General features: G+C 45.0%; 2 protein-coding genes across 3 annotated transcripts; both read left to right on the plus strand.

The window, feature by feature from the left end:
- Positions 1-888: 888 nt before the first annotated feature.
- On the plus strand, positions 889-11,260 carry rnf4 (ring finger protein 4; the record flags this gene model as incomplete). Of its 2 annotated transcripts, XM_079250551.1 has the most annotated exons (7): positions 889-1,230; positions 7,482-7,647; positions 9,610-9,689; positions 9,781-9,793; positions 9,882-9,996; positions 10,636-10,687; positions 10,965-11,260. In XM_079250551.1, 7 exons carry the CDS (start codon positions 1,060-1,062, stop codon positions 11,112-11,114), a joined length of 747 nt encoding a protein of 248 aa, XP_079106677.1. In that variant the 3' UTR covers positions 11,115-11,260. The 2 variants fall into 2 exon arrangements, with proteins under 2 accessions (XP_079106677.1, XP_079106678.1); XM_079250552.1 differs by lacking the exon at positions 889-1,230 and having other exon boundaries at positions 7,464-7,647.
- A 4,524-nt stretch (positions 11,261-15,784) lies between these two features.
- On the plus strand, positions 15,785-18,653 carry sqstm1 (sequestosome 1). The gene is made up of 8 exons (XM_079250386.1): positions 15,785-16,065; positions 16,505-16,600; positions 16,675-16,940; positions 17,395-17,539; positions 17,618-17,686; positions 17,789-17,916; positions 17,997-18,267; positions 18,345-18,653. Exons 1-8 carry the CDS (start codon positions 15,897-15,899, stop codon positions 18,503-18,505), a joined length of 1,305 nt encoding a protein of 434 aa, XP_079106512.1. The 5' UTR covers positions 15,785-15,896; the 3' UTR covers positions 18,506-18,653.
- Positions 18,654-23,710: the final 5,057 nt, after the last annotated feature.

Consider the following 23,710-nt stretch of genomic DNA (forward strand, 5'->3'; position numbering starts at 1 on the left):
AGCAGGCAGATTTTTGCCTTCTTGGGTTGTGGAGACACATCTTGATGTTCTTCATCACAGCTGGAAGAACTTTTCTTTCTCTCTGACTGAGGTTTTACCTGCACAGGTAAACCCCAGCTGGGATCAGGTCAGGTGTTTTCTTAGTGTTTGGACCATTTGGACACTTGATCAGAGGTGAAGGCTCATGTTCTTCTCCAGGAAAATTTCCTGCAGGTGTCAGAATAACTGATTAATGATCAATAATCTGTCAGAAACCTTTCCGTTCAAGTAATTTTCTCACCGGTTACTGGTATCAATAACAATAAAAACCAATAAGACCTCCAGTGTGGTCTTGTTAACCTAACTGTGCACCCATCACACCAGGCCTGGACCTTGCTAAATACTGGACGGGTTTCGAAGGTGGGTCCTTCCAACATTTACGTTCCAGCAAACACAAGACTGCCCTGACATTCAGGAACACACACAGGCTGACAGATGCAGGACATCGACATGGATGTACAAATGGTCCTGTTCAAGACGATCAGTTGTTTTTTTAATTTTTTAATTTAGATTATATAGGTGAAAAACTTGATTTAACAACAATAAAAGTCATCCCCATCCCAATACTTAAGTCTGATGAATACAAAACCTGATAAAACTGAAGCTACTTTTTGTTTCGGCAATTGTATCATATAAAAAACGTTTCATATATTTCTTAAGTATAAAAAAGATTTTTAAATATAAAAATTGATATGATTGAATATAATATTTAAAAAAAAAAAAAGAAATTGGAGGAAGTTTGGTACGCTCTCCACAGTTATCTGTTCATCCTCCCAAACAGCAGAGGGCGGTAGAGAAAAGGCTTCATGTCGTCTGACAGCTACTTAACAAAGAAGAAGAAAAAAAACCCAAAGAAGAATCAGCAGGACTGATTTTTCCATTTTCGTTATAATCAAGAAGAATCGTTGTTGAAGCGGGATTATATGTTTATGTTAGCATCAGTGTTAGTTGTTGTTCGGGAAAGACTTGCTGTTGGTGTGTTTATTTGTTCCGGCTCAGAGTGAAACTGGAGCGGAACCGATGCTAACAGCTAAATCAGCTGTTTCCCCTCAGAAACTGTTTTCTGTCAAACCGACATCTTTCCATCTGTCAAACCGGAGTTTATCCGCATTAACCGTACTGTGTTTATCCGCATCACGTCGCCGGGAGACGGTCAGAAGATCCTCCTCTGTGTTCGTCATGAGCAGCTCTGTAAGTAGTCTCCAGGTTTGGGTCAGGGTGAACCAGAACCGGCATGCCAGCAGGGTTCTGTTGGGAGGGTTTTATACTGGCGGAACTACTGGTACCATTAATGTCACGGTGGAACTGGTGTGGTTCAATTCAATTCAGGTTTATTTGTACAGCGCCACTTCCCAAAAATGTTGTCACAGGACTCTTTACATACACATTATTTCAAGCCAATTCACACATATCCTATAGTAGAAACCAACTGATTGCATCGAATCATCCTGAGCTGCATGAGGCGACAGTGGGAAGGAAAAAACTCCCCTTTAACAGGAAGAAAACCTCCGGCAGAACCCGGCTCAGGGAGGGCAGCCATCTGCCTCGACTGGTTGGGGTGGAGAGGACAGGAAAGACAGATCAACATGTACAACTGCACTTATTCAGGAAGACCTGCGAAAAAAAGGAGAAATAAGTTAGAGACGGCAATATTGGCATATATTTATACATTAATATATTAGAGAAATAGACCAAGGTACTTCTCAGTGCATCAGGTAACATCCCCATTGCTACATAAGTAATGGATGGCTAGACTACCCATAACTATAAGAGCAAAGAGCATAACCTGGACAGTTGGGTCCCGTACATGCAGACTCCAACTCAGGAGATGCTCATATCCTAACTATAAGAATCATGGAAAAGGAATATCTTAAAGGTGTGAAGGGAGTCTGCCTCCCGAACCCACGGTGGGAGCTGGTTCCATAAGAGAGGAGCCTGATAGCTAAAGGCCCTTCCTCCCATAGTACTCTTTGAGACTCTGGGAACCACCAGTAAACCTACAGTCTGAGAGCGAAGTGCTCTATTTGGAATATATGGAACTATAAGATCTTTTATGTACAATGGAGCTTGGTCATGGAGAGCTTTATATGTGAGCAGAAGAATTTTAAACTTAATCCTGGATTTAACAGGGAGCCAGTGTAGAGAGGCTAAAACTGGTGAAATATGATCTCTCCTGCTAGTCCTCATCAGAACCCTCGCTGCAGCATTTTGGGTCAGCTGGAGACTTGTCAGGGCATATTTCGGACAACATTGTGCAACAAATAAGGAATTGCAGTAATCCAGTCTGGAAGTAATAAAGGCATGGACTAATTTTTCTGCATCTTTCTGAGACAAGATGCCCTTAATTTTTTGCAATATTACGTAGGTGGAAGAAGGTGGTTCTAGAAACCTGATTTAAATGTGAGCTAAAAGACAAATCCTGGTCAATGATGACTCCAAGATTTCTCACAGTGGTACTGGAGGCCAGGTTAATGCCATCCAGATGAATTACAGAACTGGATAATTTTTCAGACCCAAACATAATGACTTCTGTCTTGTCTGAGTTTAAAAGGAGAAAATTCGAAGTCATCCAGGTCTTGATGTCTGAAAGACATCTTTGTAATCTAAGAAACTGATTGGTTTCACCTGGCTTCATGGAAAGGTAGATCTGAGTGCCGTCTGCATAGCAATGAAAATTTATACCATGATATTTTCTCAGGAAAGTTTGTATAATGTGAAAAGTACTGGTCCAAGTACAGAACCCTGAGGAACTCCATGACTTACCCTGGTGTGTGAGGAAGACTCATCATTTACATTTACAAACTGAAATCTATCAGATAAATATGACTGGAACCAGTCCAATGCGGTCCCTTTAATCCCAATAACATGTTCCAGCCTCTGTAGCAGAATATTGTGATCAATAGTGTCAAATGCAGCACTGAGATCTAAAAGAATGAGTCCAGACAGAAGTCCTTTATCTGAGGCCATGAGAAGATCATTAGTGACTTTCACCAGTGCTGTCTCTGGTATGATGAGCTCTAAATCCTGACTGTAACTCTTCAAACAGATTGTTTCTGCTCAGACAGGCGCATAGTTGGGTTGAAACTGTTTTCTCAAGAATTTTTGACAAGAAGGAGAGAGTAGATATTGGTCTATAATTAGCTAAAACTCCTGGATCCAGAGTTGGTTTTTTAAGCAACGGTTTAATTACAGCTGTCTTAAAATATTGAGGTACATATCCTATTAATATAGATGAATTGATCAGGTCCAGTATAGATGTATTGATTAAGAAACATATTTCCTTGAATAATCTGGTTGGGATGGGGTCTAAAACACAGGTTGAAGGTTTAGATGAAGCTATTATGTTGGTTAACTCGGAGAGCTGTACAGGCAAGAAATGGTCCAAATGATAATCAGCTTCTAAAGACGTTTCTAAGGCTGCTGCAGATGAAATAGCATTAGTAGTGTTAAGGTTATTACTGATTTCCTTCCTGATAGAAACTATTTTGTTTACAAAGAAACTCATAAAGTCATCACAGCTGAGGTTGAAAGGAATAGATGGCTCAACAGCACTATGGCTCTTCATCAGTCTGGTTACAGTGCTGAAAAGAAACCTGGGGTTGTTCTTGTTCTCCTCTATCAATGATGAATAATAAGCTGTTCTAGCCACACGCAATGCTTTTTTGTACACTATTAAACTTTCTTTCCAGACTATGTGACACTCTTCTAAATGAGATGAACGCCATTTTCTTTCCAAACGTCTTGATGTCTGTTTTAAAGCTTGAAGCTGGGAATTAAACCACCGGACTCGCTTCTTCTGAGTGGTTCTCTTCTTCTTTAGAGGAGCAACATTATCTAGTGTTATACACATTAAAGCTGTCATTCTAGCAACACATTCATGTGTGTTGGAGTAAAGCTCGGATGGGTGTTTCCTGTCAGGTTAACACATGGTATTGGAGGAAATACTGCTGAAATAGACTTCTTAAATTTGTTGACAACACTATCTGACAAACATCGACTATAATGAATTTTCTTCTCAGCCCCTGTGTAGTCAAGTAAAGTAAACTCAAAAGTTATTAAAAATGATCAGACAGAACAGGGTTATGAGGAAGAACTGTTAGTTGATCACTTGATGCCATATGTCAGAACAAGATCCAGAGTATGACGATGAGAATGAGTTGGTCTGTGGACATTTTGCAAAAGTCCAATTGAACTTAATATAGAGTTAAAGGCAATGGTTAAACTGTCATGTTCATCATCAAGATGAATGTTAAAATCCCCCAGAACAATAACTTTATCAGTATTCAGCACTAAGTCTGATAAGAGGTCTGAGAAGTCAGTTAGGAACTGTGAGGAAGATCCAGGTGGACGGTAGACTACTACTAGGAGAAGTGGCTTCTCTCATTTCCATCTTGGGTGGGAGAGACTAAGTCAGGTGTTCAAAGGTATTGTAACTGTTTTTATGTTTAGGACTAATCAATAGTTCTGATTTAAAGATAGCTGTCACACCTCCTCCTCGACCTGTAGTTCTGGGAACATGAACATTTAGACTATCAGGTAGAGTTGATTCATTAATACTAACATGATCCTCCTGCTGCAGCCAGGTGTCTGTAAGACAAAATAGATCAATAAGATACCATCATTATGGGTTTTGGGGAGGGTGGCGACAGGGGTGAGATTACAGAAAAGCATGTGAGACTACAACTCTGCTTCCTAGTCTGTCGTGAACAGTCATGGGTTTAATTGACGAATAAAATGATCCATGTTCCTTTAAATGAGAGCTGCTCTATCCATTGTGGGATGAATCCCGTCTCTCCTAATAAGACCAGGTTTTCCCCGTTCCAGTTCGAAACTACTGGTACCGGTAATGTCACTGTGGAACTGGTGTGGTTATGGTTCGGAACTACTGGTACCGGTAATGTCACTGTGGAACTGGTGTGGTTATGGTTCGGAACTACTGGTACTGGTAATGTCACTGTGGAACTGGTGTGGCTATGGTTCGGAACTACTGGTACTGGTAATGTCACTGTGGAACTGGTGTGGTTATGGTTCGGAACTACTGGTACTGGTAATGTCACCGTGGAACTGGTGTGGTTATGGTTCGGAACTACTGGTACTGGTAATGTCACCGTGGAACTGGTGTGGTTATGGTTCGGAACTACTGGTACTGGTAATGTCACCGTGGAACTGGTGTGGTTATGGTTCGGAACTACTGGTACTGGTAATGTCACTGTGGAACTGGTGTGGTTCCGGTTCGAAACTACTGGTACTGGTAATGTCACTGTGGAACTGGTGTGGTTCCGGTTCGGAACTACTGGTACTGGTAATGTCACTGTGGAACTGGTGTGGTTATGGTTCGGAACTACTGGTACTGGTAATGTCACTGTGGAACTGGTGTGGTTCTGGTTCAGAACTACTGGTACTGGTAATGTCACTGTGGAACTGGTGTGGTTATGGTTCGGAACTACTGGTACTGGTAATGTCACTGTGGAACTGGTGTGGTTCCGGTTCGGAACTACTGGTACCGGTAATGTCACCGTGGAACTGGTGTGGTTCCGGTTCGGAACTACTGGTACCGGTAATGTCACCGTGGAACTGGTGTGGTTCCGGTTCGGAACTACTGGTACCGGTAATGTCACCGTGGAACTGGTGTGGTTATGGTTCGGAACTACTGGTACTGGTAATGTCACTGTGGAACTGGTGTGGTTCCGGTTCGGAACTACTGGTACCGGTAATGTCACCGTGGAACTGGTGTGGTTATGGTTCGGAACTACTGGTACCGGTAATGTCACTGTGGAACTGGTGTGGTTCCGGTTCGGAACTACTGGTACCGGTAATGTCACTGTGGAACTGGTGTGGTTCCGGTTCGGAACTACTGGTACCGGTAATGTCACTGTGGAACTGGTGTGGTTCCGGTTCGGAACTACTGGTACCGGTAATGTCACTGTGGAACTGGTGTGGTTCCGGTTCGGAACTACTAGTACTGGTAATGTCACTGTGGAACTGGTGTGGTTATGGTTCGGAACTACTGGTACCGGTAATGTCCCCGTTTAACTGGTGTGGTTCCGGTTCGGAACTACTGGTACCGGTAATGTCACTGTGGAACTGGTGTGGTTCCGGTTCGGAACTACTGGTACCGGTAATGTCACTGTGGAACTGGTGTGGTTATGGTTCGGAACTACTGGTACCGGTAATGTCATCGTGGAACTGGTGTGGTTCCGGTTCGGAACTACTGGTACCGGTAATGTCACTGTGGAACTGGTGTGGTTCCGGTTCGGAACTACTGGTACCGGTAATGTCACCGTGGAACTGGTGTGGTTATGGTTCGGAACTACTGGTACCGGTAATGTCACCGTGGAACTGGTGTGGTTCCGGTTCGGAACTACTGGTACCGGTAATGTCACCGTGGAACTGGTGTGGTTCCGGTTCGGAACTACTGGTACCGGTAATGTCACCGTGGAACTGGTGTGGTTCCGGTTCGGAACTACTGGTACCGGTAATGTCACCGTGGAACTGGTGTGGTTCCGGTTCGGAACTACTGGTACCGGTAATGTCACCGTGGAACTGGTGTGGTTCCGGTTCGGAACTACTGGTACCGGTAATGTCACCGTGGAACTGGTGTGGTTCCGGTTCGGAACTACTGGTACCGGTAATGTCACCGTGGAACTGGTGTGGTTCCGGTTCGGAACTACTGGTACCGGTAATGTCACCGTGGAACTGGTGTGGTTATGGTTCGGAACTACTGGTACCGGTAATGTCACCGTGGAACTGGTGTGGTTCCGGTTCGGAACTACTGGTACCGGTAATGTCACCGTGGAACTGGTGTGGTTATGGTTCGGAACTACTGGTACCGGTAATGTCACCGTGGAACTGGTGTGGTTCCGGTTCGGAACTACTGGTACCGGTAATGTCACCGTGGAACTGGTGTGGTTCCGGTTCGGAACTACTGGTACCGGTAATGTCACCGTGGAACTGGTGTGGTTATGGTTCGGAACTACTGGTACCGGTAATGTCACTGTGGAACTGGTGTGGTTCCGGTTCGGAACTACTGGTACCGGTAATGTCACCGTGGAACTGGTGTGGTTATGGTTCGGAACTACTGGTACCGGTAATGTCACCGTGGAACTGGTGTGGTTCCGGTTCGGAACTACTGGTACCGGTAATGTCACCGTGGAACTGGTGTGGTTCCGGTTCGGAACTACTGGTACCGGTAATGTCACCGTGGAACTGGTGTGGTTCCGGTTCGGAACTACTGGTACCGGTAATGTCACCGTGGAACTGGTGTGGTTCCGGTTCGGAACTACTGGTACCGGTAATGTCACCGTGGAACTGGTGTGGTTCCGGTTCTGATTTGTTCCTGCTGTTTATTTGTTTTAGCCCAGTTTACCTGGAATGATTGTGGTTTCCTTACCTGTCAGGTGGGTGAAGCTCCGCCCACTGATGACATGTCGTCATGGTTTCAGGCTCAGAGGAAGAGGGGGTCCACAGGACGTTCTCTGGTTTCCAGAACCGGCACCAAGACCAGCAGAGCAGCAAATGGCAGGACGGTAGCTAGCAGGGTGGCGTCTGCAGAAGGAGAACCCGCTCCCCTCGCGGAAACCATCGACGTGCCGGACAACTCCGAGGACGGTCAGTACCAGCCAGTCACATAAAGCCCAGACACATCAGAACCGGGTCAGATGCCCAGATCTAGTCCTGACCCATCAACAGCAGTCAATCACTCACTAATCAATCATGATTAAGTGTCAGAACTTGTTTCTGTTCCCGGATTGTTAAACCTGTTTGTCCACGATGGGGTCCAAACGGTCCGTCGGCCCGTCCACGCTGCAGGTTCTGAGCGCCACGTCTCTGATCTTCCTCACACCACTCGGTGTCATCACACGTGATCAGAAAATCGTGCCGCTCCGGGTTCTGGTGCGTTCAAGTGCTGATTGAAAGCTGGGTTATTCAGAGTCTCATCAGATTTGCTCATCAATGTGACGTCTGAACAACATTTAAGTCGATATTTTCTGGGGTTTTTTTTGTCACAAACTGTGTTTTAAAAGAGTTTAAAAACGTCCTTACAGAGAGAATCTCTCAGTAAAGTCATGATGAAGCCAAAGCGGATGGTTTAAAACCACAATATACTGACCGGGTTCAGATCTCTCCTCCTGTTTTAGTCTCAGACGTCGGCGTTTACCTGCTGTAGGTGGAACTTTCCACACCTGTCATTAATAATATATAATAATTAAACACAGATCACGTGTTCATGCAGCCAGAAGCATTATAACCTACAAACTGCAGCATCACACTCATCATTTATTGCTCTGATATTTAGATTGTAAGATCAACCAGCCGTTCATCTGCTGGACTTTCAGGGTTTTATGATACGCAGGATTACATCATTACTTCAATTCATCTTATTTAAGCAAATGGAGAGAAAATATGAAAGAAATCTCAAAAAGAAATCATAAATATTTATTTATCACAGGAATAATGGATGTGATGTCGTTTCCAGTCTGGAAGCTGTGAAACCAGTAAACATAACTGGGACTCTTGTAAAGGAGAAAACGATAAACATCACAGGCTGGTGGAGGAAGGCGGCGTTCTCATCCGTACGTGGAAGGTTAGGCCGCATCGGTGACGTTTCCTTTCAGATCCTGCAGCCTGTAACTCAGCACGCCGTCCCTGCTTCTCGCTGACACCTTGTTGCTCCAAACCGTTTCTTTCCCAGTCGTTCCAGTGGAAGGTCACTGGAGCTGGAGCCCAGCAACCAGCCTGTTCTGTCTGTCCATCCAGACATAACTTGTAGAAAACCCGGATGACCCAGCAGCACTTGAACGCAGCTGTGCTTCACTGTCTGAACATGACATGATCACGTCTGAAGGGAAAAAATCTGCCTGTAAAACACTGATGTTTGGGCTTTTTTCTCATTTGTGCATCTTTACATTTATGTTGTTTGTAATTACTGATATTTGTTCATATCAACAGGTTTATCAGTTTACAGATCATAAATCTCTTTTGCCTCCATGTAAGCTGGACCCTCATGTTCTGTCATGTTCATGTTTTCTTCTTCCGTCGTCTGCAGATCATCAGAACTTTTCTTGCTTTGTGTGTAACGTCGCCATCTTCTGGCGGCAAGAAACAAGTGACCAAAAGGCTCGTTCACCTTCATCTTTTTAACAAATCTTATAAAATTTGTCTCAACTTTTACTTCAGAAGTTTTTTTTTACCTAAAAAGGGAACACGAGGAACAACAAGCAGATGACAAAATAATGAACGGAAACAAAAAAATCCACATTGTTTCATTTTTACGTTGATAAGTTATAAATAAAAACATGCAGATCGTATAAAAGCAGCTTTGTGTAGAAAATGGTCCTTAATTCCTCCTGAAGGTGGACGGCAGGACAAACATCCTGCTGGTGGTCCAGCATTTATACTGCCTCCTGGACGCCGGTGTGTGACCAGAATATATGCTTTGATGGGTGTAGAGACATTTATTGCGAGATACTAAAGTGATGAGCAGATAGCCATGGGTCAGAGCCAGGTTAGGTTCCACTCAGACTGTATAAGGTGGAACTAACAGAGCTGTCTGTTTCCTGATGCGTTCAGTTGTGGAGGAGGTGGTGGATCTCACCTGTGAGGCGTCAGAAGCTGCTGTGGTGGACCTGACAAGCAACGACTCAGTGCTGGTAACAACACTGGTCAATCTGTCATCACTACAACCAACAAACACACTTAACCTAACGCTTCCTTTCTGCTTTCTTTGCTGCTGTGGACCAGCTGGTGGATGAAGGTAAAACATTGTGATGGAGATTAGACATGTCCACATGGTAGTTCCATTAAAGGACTAGTTCAGCATTTCCATGGTTGTCTTCTACCAGGTCCCCTCAACAGGAGAGTCCCTGCAGGTGAAAGCTATGTGCTCAGCAGTGATGAAGATGACGACACGCCCCCTATCCTCAATGCTGCCACTATGTCCTCTGCACACGCATCAAGGTAATAGACTGAGCCGAGCTGCCGTAACACATTCGGGTAATATACTAAGCCAATCTTCCAACACGCATCCAGTTGATATACTGAACCCTGCTGACATGGTCTTAATAACATATCTAGGTAGTACACTGAGCCGAGCTGCCGTAACACATCCAGGTAATAGACTGAGCCGAGCTGCCGTAACACATTCAGGTAATAGACTGAGCCGAGCTGCCGTAACACATCCAGGTAATAGACTGAGCCGAGCTGCCGTAACACATCCAGGTAATAGACTGAGCCGAGCTGCCGTAACACATCCAGGTAATAGACTGAGCCGAGCTGCCGTAACACATCCAGGTAATAGACTGAGCCGAGCTGCCGTAACACATCCAGGTAATAGACTGAGCCGAGCTGCCGTAACACATCCAGGGAATAGACTGAGCCGATCTGCCGTAACACATCCAGGGAATAGACTGAGCCGATCTGCCGTAACACATCCAGGGAATAGACTGAGCTGAGCTGCTGTAACACATCCAGGTAATATACTGATCCCTGCTGACATGGTCTTAATAACAAATCCAGGTAATACACTGATCCTTGCTATTGATGTGTTATGTGATGTCTTGGTTCTTTTAGTAGAACTCAGCAGGTTCTGTGTTTCAGGTCGACTCCAGGGCTGATCAGTTGTCCCGTCTGTCTGGACCTTTACTCTGAGGTGAGACGCCGTTGGGTCACATGACACCAGAAACACACGCTGCTGTTGCAGTTCTACACTGGTAAACATGCAGGAACCAGTCTGTTCAGAGAACTGGTTCATTACCAGGTCTCTGAACCAGAACTGCAACAGGTCCAGTTATGGACCGCCCGTCCCGTTCGCTCTTCTTTTCTTTCCATAACGTAACGTAACGTTAAAACCACAGAAGAAGTCATGTTGCGTACAGTGTCCTGTGAGGCCCATCCTGCGCTCTAACTGGTCGTGGTTTCCTCCGCAGATTGTCGAGAGCGGCCGATTGGTTGTCTCCACGAAGTGCGGTCACGTGTTCTGCAGCCAGTGCCTGAGAGACGCCCTGACGTCATCGCACACCTGTCCCACCTGCAGGAAGAGACTCACCAGTCGCCAGTACCACCCCCTCTATATCTGATGTCATCGTGACATCATCCCTCAGCCCTGCTGCTATTGGATGCTGGCCTACTGTCAGTGACATCATCGGTGATGTTACTGCAACTTTTTTTCCCTTTGGTTGCCATGGACACTGATTGATGGGAGGATATTGATTTCTGTTCAGCTCAGATTCCTGTTAATAAAGTTTAAATATTTGGAGTCAACTTTGCTGATCGGATGGTTTAATTGATCAGGATGGGTTATTGGATGTTGGGTTCATTGATCTGCAGGTGTGATCGATAGATCTGCAGATCAGCCTGAGTGGAGACGGAAGAGGTTTCACTCGGAGGAACATGAAGCATGTTTGCCGGCGCTGGAGGAAATAAACCAGAGAACGTTGAACAGGGAATGTAGCCATGGGAAGGACGGGATTGTAAGTGATCCATATTCCATATCGATGGATGTGAAAAACGTGTCTGACCAATGTCCCCCAGCAGTTGCCATAGGGACCCCCCCCCCCCCCCCCCCCCCCAGGGGAAATGACGTCTCCAGAGGAGCTCATGGTGGGAGTCGTTGCCAGACAGGTGTGTGTTTACCTACACCAGTGTTTCTCTAACCCAGGACCCCCTCCCCGCCCCCCCTCTCTTCAGGTATGGTTCAGTCGGGGGGTCCTGAGGACCGGAAACTCTGGCCAGCCCCAATCGACGAACGTACAGGCGGAGACGTGAATACTCAACAGCTGTATTTTTATTGTAAATTTGCTTTTAATTCAGTTCAGCCACAAACTGTCTTGAAAAATGAGTTCAGATGAGAAAAAACTCCACCCTCCCCCTCCTCCCCCCACCTCCCCCAGGGGTGAATCACCCTTCTCACTGACCCTGCAGGTTTTAGATGTTTCCCTGCTCCAAATGAACCCTTTCATAGGTAATCAATACAACAGTTTACTGGTAAATGAATAAGAACAGATGTGTAAATTACACACTTAAAGGTTCCTTATTGTCCTAAACTCCCTTTTCTGACAGTTTTCTACTGTCAACTTTTTAGTGAATTTGTGTTCAAGTTTTCCCTTTATGACCTCAAAAAGGGACATAGCCACGCCCCCAGTAGTGATGCCGTCAACGACACGCCCGTCCGGCTAGCCACGCCCACCAGTAGTGATGCCGCCAACGACACGCCCGTCCGGCTAGCCACGCCCCCCAGTAGTGATGCCGCCAACGACACGCCCGTCCGGCTAGCTACGGACCTGGACCTGAGGCCTCTTTGGTCCATCATTATACACCTGGGATGTGTGTGTTTCTTTCACCTGTTTCAGACTTGGACACGACCTGTTGTCCGTCACCGCTGACACTTTAGGAATGGCTGAAATTAAGGAGCAACAATGTTGACAACCACATGAAATGATTGAAAATGTGTATAATATGGGACCTTTAAGCAGAAATTGGTGCGTAATCCACGCTGAAACTTAATAAATAATAAATATAAAATTCCGAATGCATTTCTTCTCCTGGATTTTCTCACCATTTATCAGAGTTACATACAGATAAAGTGAAAACGGACCTTTCTGACAATGAGAGGAAACTCCTTCACAACGTTCCTGCATCCAGACACTGATCCGGATCCCTCCCAACGTTTAATGGAGCCTTATGTTAGAACCGTTCTCAGATTAACATGAAAACTTTCCAGTTTTCTGTACAGTCACAGACAGACAGCAGGAAAAGCATCAGCTCCCTGTGGAGGTAAATACTGGGCAACTGGAGCTTAATGGATTTATTTCTGACACAAACGTAATAAAACTATTAAACAGGTGACTTCGTTCACATCTTGATGATCATACCGACGGAGTCTGACTCCGTCTGCAGTCTGTAAAATATAATGTTCCTTTTCCACAGAGCTACGACCGAGTCCGTCATGCACAGTTAAACTGGTCCCCCAAGAAGTGGAGATTCTCTTAATCTGTTGTCCTTTTTATAAAAACAGGAAAAAGTAGCGCAGAAAACGCTGTTTTAGAAAAAGTGACATGTAAGACTGCTCTGTTTAGTTCACCCCAAAAATCCATCAGTGTATTCAATATCTGAATAAACAATAAACATCTGAATATCTGCTCATTGTCACATAATTTCTGCTCTTTGGTTTCAGGGAGGAAGAGTTATGAAATGACTAAACCAGTGCTGGGACACAGACTGGTGAGAGACATAGACATATATCTGTATTATGTCTATGTTCAGGCTAAAGTTAACACAGCGGATGGTTAACTGCACCAGTGTAGCATACTGGTAACCCTAGCTGGGCTGCTGGGTGATGTAGCTACATGTGTAGGGATGTTTGTCATTCTAAAAGCAGCATCTCAGAGGGTTTAGAAGTAGGTTTACTCTATGTTGACTGAAAAAGTGGGTATACGCCGTATACCTGAGTATACCCTGCAATACACCACTGATCGTGAGGTACGGCGTCACCAGCTGGTGAGGGAATTAAACCATCAAATGAACTCAGATCAACGATCTATAAGAACAGCTGGTGAGATGATGGCTGATACAGACCGTGACCAGGACGTCATTTCACAGGAAAACAACATCCTACCCAACAGTTCCTGCGTTCTGCATGCAAATCTATTGTTAGAAAGCCCCCCACATTCCATCCCATCCCATGCCCAACCCAACCAGTACAAACATTCATCTGTCCAGTATGAGCAAACATGGTGACATTAATCATGAAGGAGGAATGTGTGGACAACGTATTTGCATTCTTTCATTAGTTATGCTTTTCATTATCTGTTCCATGATATTTTTATTCTTATATCTGGTTTTGCTGTTTTTATTGTTGTTACTGAGCAGCAGTGAGCCTCACACTGAAAATGTCTCCAAATAGAGACACAAAAGAAGCTCCAATTTATCTTCATAACATTAATCAGCAACACAGAAACATCCTGATGGAGGAGGTTGTCTTGGCGGTGAGATGATGTTCTGTCAGATCCACCTCTGACCCACCTCTCTGGATAAGGTGAGGTTGAGTTCAGCGACGATACTTTGTCAGGTTTGACTCCAAACAGACAAATATTTCTTTATCTTTAATTTGTTTTATAACTCTGCTCAGCCTCGAATTAAACCTGCTTTAAAAAAAACAAACTGCAACGTTTATTATGAAGATGAAAAACAGCTTGTTGAGTTTGGTCTTGTGGAGTCATTTCACCCTGACTCACCGTCACCTGACCCAAACTCTGCTGTGATTGGCTGCAGGAAGGTCAACCCTGAGTGATGTCACTCCTGGAAACATCTAGACAAAAACAAGAAAACACAAAGAAGCTTCATGATCAGGTGACGAGTTTCTGATGACATCATGCAGATATCAGACTTCAGGCAGAAAATGATCAGATTCCCACCAAATCTTTCATTTGAATCTTTTTACTTAAATCTTTCTGGATTCATTCAAAACTTCACCTATGAATTTCTTAGTTTTACTAAAGTTGAGATTCCTCAGGTGGGGAGACCTCATCTGCTCCTGTTTCATGCATGGTTTTCTATAAATATTTAACTCTGTTGTAGGTATGAACAAATCTCACACAGATTTCTTATATATTACCATTTGAATGGAGAGTCTTTTGGCAGTAGAAAAAAATAACAGCATGAAAGCCATAAAACAAGGTGATGAATATATATGAATAAAAGAAAACGTGTAATTAAGTAAAAATTAAAATGAGGATGACACATGTTGAATGTCCAACAGAACAAACAGCATTTTTCATTTCAATCATTTTAAAAGGGCTGAAAAATCTTTTAGTCAATATATGAATTTGAGAGTAGCTTTAAAAAAATTTCTCTGAGTGTAGACAGCATTTGGAAACAATTATTAGAAATGTAATAATTTATATCATCAGTCAACATGCATTTAAACATAAAATATTCACTTTAAGACATTTTACAAAACATTTAATACAACTGCCTGTCACTGTACATGTCTGTATTCTGCTGGTATATATGTATTGTTTTATTATCTAAAACTTGCTATGGGATGCAAATTAGCTACTAGGCTAGCTCTGTGCAAGATGACACTCAATATATTTAACTCAGGTTTATTAAAGTGTATCATATAAATATATATATATATATATATATTAATCTTAGATCTTAGAAATTTCTTTCATTGATAAATTTATGATCTTCAATTGAACTTTTTTGGGGAATGATGAGGCTTTGGGAGATTGAAACGAAGTGAATCGAGTTGAAATATAGTCTGTGATTAATCATCAATCAATAGAATCTGGTTTCAAATGGATTGAACTCAATTACTGATTAATTTATTTATGTATTAGTTAATTTATTCAACTGGTTATAAAAACAAAAGTTTACATATATATACATATATATATATATATATATATATATATATATATATATATATATATATATATATATATATATATATATATATATATATATTGATTTATATATATGAACTTGGAGATTGTTCCCGCTGTGGACTGATCCCTAATAAAGGAGATCTTTCAATAGCCTCTATGTTGCGTCGTCACGATGACTCCGCGTTCTCCATCTTTCGGAACCCAACTGATCACGTGACTCGGTGGAAATTCCCTCATTGGAATTCCACTGAGTCATTCCTCGGCCTCCCATTGGCTGGAAAAGCGGGATGGACCAATGAGAGGCCGCGCCAGTGTTTACTTCTGCTTGCGTCAGTGACGTCGCTGGCGGAAGTAAACATAAAAGAAGCTGAAAATTTGTCGCTGCGTCACAAAGTTAGAGATTTTCTCTGAGACTGTGGAAGAGTTTTATATCAGCTCGGTTCGGTTCGGGTCAACAGCAGCAGCAGGATGTCGGTGATGGTGAAAGCCTACCTGCTGGGGAAAGACGAGCAGGTGAAGGAGATCCGCAGGTTCGCGGTGGACCACGACGTCTCGTCCAGCTTCGAGTATCTGAGCAGGAAAACCACCGAGGTGTTTCCCAACCTGAAGGCCTCCAACTTCAAGCTGTTCTACAAAGGTGAGCGTGACGTCATGACACCAGTGACGTCAAACAGCTGAGAGAATATCACAAAGTTTGTTGACATCACGAGTTACAGGAAAGAACGAGTCTAAAACCATCCAGGTGTGTTTTGCAGGTAACTTGTATGGATGTCAGATCTGTGTCGGTTTACAGAGTTTTCTGAACCCAAACTCAACCAAATGTTTAAGTGACAGCTCTGTGGTTTCAGGTGTTTTCACCTGGTTGTTTATAAGCCTCATGTTTACCTGTTGTATGGCGATAGGGGGCGTGGTCTCCAGCAGAAACGTCAGATTATGTTGATGTCATGTTTGTGTGAAAGGTCGGACAGGTATTGTCTGAGAACAGGTACTGCTGACTACAAGTGTGGTGTGAGGACAGGTGCATTCTGACTACAGGTGTGAGGATAGGTGTCTGATGTTTACGGCTACTGTTTTAGATGAAGATGGAGACCTGGTGGCGTTTTCTTCTGATGATGAGCTGATGATGGGTCTGGGCTGCATGAAGGACGCAACCTTCCGCCTCTTCATCAAAGGTAAACTCACCTGTTCGAGTCACATGACATCTTGGTCATCGAGAATTTCATGTGTTAAAGTTTTCTTTTTGCAGAGAAAAAGGAGCACCGTCGGGACTTTCCTCTTCATGCCTTTCCTCCTTTTGCCTTTGGTCCCCCTGGTGCTCCACATGCCCCACCCCCTCACCTGGGCCCCCACCCCATCCTGCATCCCAATGTCACCTGTGACGGCTGCGACGGTCCCGTGGTGGGAACTCGGTTCAAGTGCTCTGTGTGTCCAAACTTTGACCTTTGCTCTGCCTGCCAGGCTCGCGGGGCGCACACTGAGCATGCTCTGCTGCCCATCTGGCACCCAATGCAGGTGAGCTGCCTCCTGGGGGGGACAGGTGAACCACAGGTACAAAGCAGGTCACATTAAGGTTTGTTCTGGACCACAACGTCAAGAGCATTGTGGCCAGAACTAAAACATCAATTCATGAGTTAATTTCCTGATTTAGCAGGATATTTACACTGTTTTTTTTATTAGACTTGATCAAAGCTAACAAGGAGAATAACAAAGAACAAAGGCGTTTACACCTTGATAACTAACAGCACATTTAGCCCTAATCGTTGACTAATAGCACATTTAGCCCTGATCACTAACGCTGCATTTAGCCCTGATCTCTGAGTAACAGGGTGTTTAGCCCTGATCTTTGACTAACAGTGCATTTAGCCCTGATCTTTGACTAACAGTGCATTTACCCCTGATCTCTGACTAACAGGGTATTTAGCCCTGATCTTTGACTAACAGTGCATTGTGCTGTATCCGTCTGTAGTGGTTTCCTCGGGGGAAGTGGATGAAGAGGATGAGGCACTGCATGTGGAACCAGAACCAGAACCAGGCTCAGGACCAGCAGAAAGACCAAAACCAGCAGCAGGCTGGTGCTTCCAGAACCTCGGCTGAGTGCAGCGCCCCCTCTGGTCAGTTCACAGACTGAAGAGCAGTAACCTGACGCTCTGTTTTATGATGACATCATCAGTAAACTGACCTTTTTGCAGCTTCTCAGGCCGACGTGGACTTCCTGAAGAACATTGGCGAGGGCGTGGCCGCCATGTTGAGCCCGCTGGGTGAGTGAAGCTCTCAGGAGAGATCAATCACTCTGATCAGCTGTAACAGGAAGTGATGTAATTTCTGATCAGCTGTAACAGGAAGTGATGTCACTTCTACAGGTATTGACGTGGATATTGACGTGGAGCATGAAGGTCAGAGGACCAAAGTAACTCCTCCCACTCAGGGGGCTGGAGAAGACGAAGATGTGGAGATTGATGGAGAGGGCGGAGCCAGTCCAGGACCAAGGGTCAGATAGAGTTAATCATCAGTAACAAATCAATTAATCTGATAACTCGGGGACTAAAACCGCATCAATCTGGTCTGCAGGTGAGGCGAGACTCCGACGAGGAGTGGACTCACCTGAGCTCCAAAGAGGTCGACCCGTCCACAGGAGAGCTACAGTCCCTGCAGCCCGGAGGGCGTGACCAGGGGCCGCCACCGCCGTCGGGCGGGCAGCAGGGGCCGCTGCCGTCGGGCGGGCAGCAGGGGCCGCTGTCGGGCGGGCAGCAGGGACCGCCGTCGGGGGAGCCACCATCGGCTGGGCAGCAGGGGCCAACGGGTCTGAGGGAGGCGGCCATCTACCCCCACCTTCCTCAAGGTAAGACCTCTCATTCTGCCACCTATATGTTGGCTCCGCCCCCTCAACCTCATTAGCATTGCCCCTCCCCCCTTCAGAGGCCGACCCCTGCCTGGTGGAGTCTCTGGCACTCATGCTGTCCATGGGTTTCACCGACGAAGGTGGCTGGCTAACTCGACTCCTTCAGGCAAAGAACTTCGACATCGGCGCCGCTCTGGACGCCATCCAGTACGCCAAGCAGCCCCGCCCAAAGAAGTGACATCATCAAAGCAACGCCGTTTCCTGTTATGAATTTATATCCTGTTTTCTCTTCTGTTTAATCAATAACTTTACTCGTTTTTACTGTTTCCTAACCTTATTGATGACATGTTGCTCCTTCCTGATCAATAAAAACATGACCAACTAAACATCTGAAAACTTTATTTATACATTAACAACAAACTGTTACGATGTAAACAAATCGTCAAAATCTAAATCTTCGCCGCTTTCAAACATGGAGCAAAGTGGATGTTGGGGGCGTGGCCTGGTGATGTCATCGCAGGTTTGAGCAGCGGCTCGACTCCGCTCTAAAACTGAAGGATCCTCCTGGACTCGAAGTCGTGCCACGCGGCCGGGTTTGGGAGGGCTGCTGGCTCTGCTGTTATGGAGACCGATGGTTCTGGCAGCAGCTGACAGTTCTGGCTGCAGAGGAAGAGACGATCAATAAGTCTGATCAGGTCGAACGAACTGAGCTTTTCTTATCCGGAGTCAGGACAAACGGATCTTTGCTGCATCGCTACCGTTGTCCGAAGCATTCAGCGCGGCTGGAGAACGGTGATGTTTGACATATTGATCAGGAGATGATTGATCTATCGGATTGATGTGTAAAGCATTGATGGAGCGTTAAAGCTTGTTCCATCCTCCACGAGAAGTGAGAACTTTTTTCTTGTTCTCGAAGCACCGAGAAGAAAATGACGTCATTTTGTTCTCGCGGATGCGTTTGAAGACAGTTCTCGACACATCGGACTGGCAGAACTTTTTTCTTTCGGGGCTCCGAGAAGTACCGTGTGATTGGTCGGACATGTGAGGTGGGCGTGGTTAACACGGAGAAAGCAGGAAGCGGAGTTGCTGCTTCCGTGTTTTTACTGTTGCCGGCAATGTTTTGATAAAACAGCTGATCGAGGAGGTGAGAAAGTACGAACATTTTTACATGTGGCATTAAAACATTCGGACCCAGCCGCGGACGAAGTTGCTCGTTGAATAAGTAACTAGAAAAGCTCTTGGAGAGCGGAAACCTCCACCAAGCACAAAGTTAAAGAATCCTTTTAATAACATTCCTGGATCCAAACGGTGATCCGAATCGCCACCAGAATTTAATCAGTTCTTCATTTTCACATTTCCAACAACTCTTGAAATCTTTATAAAAATCCGTCCGTAACCTTTTGAGTTATTGTGAGCACGAAGACGTCGGGAAAAACAAAACCTCCTTGGTGGAGGTAACAACCGGGTTCATGGTACATAAAGCAGACATCTCCCCACGCAGTGATCCTTCCCCAATGCAGACCTGTTTTCTGGAGGATGGATGGACCTGACAAAAGTTTTTTTCTTGTTCTTGCAGCCTCAAGAACAAGACAAAAGTTCTCGCTTCTGATGGAGGATGGAACAAGCTTAGGGTTCTGGAATTGTGTTGGGAAAGAAAAGGCGCATCTGACGGTTTACTTCTCTTTCTGGGAGACAAAACACAGAGTTTCAAAACACTTTCGACATGAGCCGTTTCCTGGAACGGACCCCAGATCATGTCTACAGGAGGACCCAGTCCAAAAGATCCAGCGGACCCTCGGAGGTCTGCTTGTTTCCAGGAAGTTCTGACAGAAATCAGGTCTCCGGGTTGCAAATGGAGAAAATATTTCTAACTTCCAGCCAATGAAAACAGATTTTCTGCCCCTTGTCTGTTTTTCAGACATGTACCACGTTCCAGGACCCAACCGGTCCTGTCAGGTCTCATTCCAGCTGCTGCAGATGTGTCATGTGACCAAGAAAGCAGTTTCAGCAACACAACTGGTTAAAAGGTTGTCATTCAGACAGACGATCAGTCTGCTCACATAGCTGCACGACTACAGGTGATCACACATCTGCATCACATCAACCAGCTGAAAAATCAGACAAATATCAGCATTTACCCGACCTGAGAGGTGCAGACGAACACCCAATCAGAGTATTTCTCCTGCTGCGGTGTTCGCTCCAGATGAACAAGACGAACGTGTCCGTACAGGTTTTATCGATCTAAATTCAGCAGAGCTGCTTTTAAGATTGATGAGATTTACATCCAGCTTATAAAAATGAAAAACGTATAAAACCAACTCAGAAAAGTCCAAACAGACTAAAACCCAGACTGTATATAAAAAGATGGGCGGAGCCTCCGTGACGTCACCCATAGGTTTCTGAAGAGCTGAACTGAAATTCGGTGGGCGGTTCCTACCATCGCCATCCTGGCAGGGGCATGTGTGTCGTCTCGCCCGGAAAATACAAATATGGGCAAAGAGGTGGAGCTGAGAGGGGGGCTGTGAGCGTCATGGTGGATGATTGACATCTAGCGAACTCCGAGCTTTCTGTAGCTAAGAGCTAACCCGGAGATAACAGGAGCTAACCAGCTAACGGAGGTAAGTGGGCTAAAGCTAAGTCATATTGTTAACCGGCTAAAAACCACGGTTGTTCAATGTTCTTCTTACTTGAAGCGGGAGATCAGGTACCTGTCAATTAAAAGGACACACCCCTAAATATGCTGAATTTCAAAATTAAATTACTTTTAAATGGGCGAGTTAGAAAAGTTCACTCCCCTCACAGTTGTCATGAAGGTAAACCTGACCTATAAACCGAAAATGGATTTTTGTACCAGGCTGTAAACATGTTTATTTCTGCTGTGAAGTTGGCCTTTTTAACATGGGAGTCTATGGTGATTTGCTCTGTTTTGCAGCCCCTAATGGATGAAGGGGGAACTGCAGTTTTATGTACTTCTGCATAGGCTTCACTTTAACCGCCGGAGGCTCTGTCCATCTTTCATATAGGGTCTATGCGGGCATATACGGGCGTGCACAAATCCAGTCCTGGAGATCTACCATCCTGCAACCTTTAGATACAACCCCTGTCCAGCACAGCTGAATTCCTCTCCTGCATGCCATCCAGCTCTGCAGAGGCCTGCTAATGAGCCACTTATTTGATTCAGGTGTGTTGGAGAAGGGTTGCACCTAAAAACAGCAGGATGGTAGATCTCGAGGACCGGACTTGGGCACTGCTGGTCTATGCTAAAAGCTCAACACACAACGGGGGGCGAAGAAAAACAACAAATAAGCCACATTATATGTAAACATGGAGCTGCTCCGGATTTGTTCCGACTGAAGTCTTACAGGAAGTGATGATCCTGTCCACCAGTCAGTGGACTGCATCGTGTCAAGCTCTTTCTGATTCAGACCCCATCTGAAGGGTCCCAAATGAACTGGGTCAGATACTCTGAGAACATTCCCAGTTTTTGCCTGGAACAAAGTGCACCATCCGGTCCTGAGTCACACCTCCTGGTAGAATCAGGTCTGTAAACAGAATCCAGTCCATTTCCACCCGATGTTCCTTCCAAAGACCCGTCAGAGTTCCTGCCCCATCTAACAACTTTCCCAGCAGGAATTTTTATAAATCCTGAAAGTTAAAGCAGCAATTTTAAACCAGTTTTAAATCCATTGTCTGTTTCTGAACATCGATCCATCTTCAACCTCTAATCCAGGGTCTTCCGGAAATCCTCCTGATAACGTGGAATGTTCTGTCCGGCCTGCACAACTGATCCGATCCTCTTTCAGGTTTCTCTGGTTCTCCGCTGGACAGAACCAACCCTATCCGGTACCATCTCAGTTCTGTCGGTGAGTTACCTGTGCAGGTGTGCAGATGTTAGCTGGTCCTTCATCTTCTGGTCTTTGTCTCTTCCTGCGAGGAAGACCATGTCAGACTTATTGATCTGAATTATAATTAACGACTGACCAGAGATGACTGCATCATTCTGCCAATGATCAGCTGTCACCTGCTACTTGGTCTGTTGCCATGGAGATGCTGTCTCGCCATCGATCCGCTCTCCTTCGGTGCCTCCTTTTCAGGGTCCATCTCCTCAGCAGGATGCAGGTACTTGCTCCAGCGACTCACCTTCATGTCGCCCACCTGCAGGCAGCCAATCAGAGATCAGGGGGGAGGAGTTTAAACCTTTACCACCACCTTCAGGGTCCAGGATCCTCCAAACAGAGCACCTGTCTCACCTGCTTATCTCTTGGCTCCTCCTCCCCCTCTTCTTCACATTCCTCTTCCTGTTCACTACGACAAACATCACAGAACAGCTCAGGTTCAGGAAAAATGCCCAGACCCGACAGGCGAGGAGGCCTGGACCTGGACTGACAGGTGTTTGAGGTTTGTGGTGTCAGAAGCTCTGCTGCATCTTTAAGAACCAAAGTCTTTGATTCAGAGAATCTGAGTTGTACAACTAGAACCAAAATGATGATCAAATTAATGAATAAAGAACATTTTCTCTTTTTTTTTTAGTAATTAAATGTGAATTTGGTCCAAACTTAAATTTTTTTCAAAGAACGTCTCAGTTTTGAGCTTGTTGGGTTTGTTGATATGGAAATGTGAACCAAGGTGGTTACCATAGCAACCAGGTGTTGCGTTGCTGTTCCTCCATCATCGCTCCTCTCATGGCGTTCAGTTTCTGGACGTGACGGCGACAGTCAGCTCCAGATCCCCTGCCGAACTCCTGTGGATCAATGATCCGATCAGAACCATCATAAGAACTGATTAACGGTGCAGTTCAGACTAGTATCTGCTGCCGCTTCAGAAACGTTCAGCTCATTTATTTCTGGTTCAATGATTTAAGCAACTGGAGTTTAGAGATGGGCAGTGACCATGTTCTGTTTGGTTCTGTTCTCCTGGATCTGGTTCAGTCTTCCTTCTCATCTCCTACATACTTTACTGAATGATGTCTTTTTTAGACATTTTTTTTAGACTGGTTGGACACTTGCTCTCTGAAATGAAGCTTTTGCAGCAGAAAAAAATAACCTTTTTACAGTTTAGAAACTGTAATTGTTTCAGCCTGTTGGATAAATAAGGAATAACTGGGGAAAAGGAAGGTTTTGACACTCGATGTGCTGAAATGACCTTGGTTTTAGGGCTGGGCGATATATAGAATATACTCGACATATCGTTGCTAGTTCTCTGTGCGAATATAGAAAATGCCTATATTCGTCATATTCGAGTATCCTGTTGTCACGCAGTTGTTTTTAGCTGTGGGCGGGGTTTTCTCACTCCTCCTCGACTGCACCGCTTTGCACAGAGAGTTAAAGCAAGCGCACCTCGTTACGTACATAACGTGAGCTACGTGTTACGTCAGGAGAGGCAGCGTGTAGCGACTTTCTCGCTAAATCTGGCGACTTCCTGTGAAAAGCGACTAGCGACAAAT

Source organism: Telmatherina bonti, assembly GCF_933228915.1.
Source record: "Telmatherina bonti genome assembly, chromosome: 12".
NCBI classification, from domain to species: Eukaryota; Metazoa; Chordata; class Actinopteri; order Atheriniformes; family Telmatherinidae; genus Telmatherina; species Telmatherina bonti.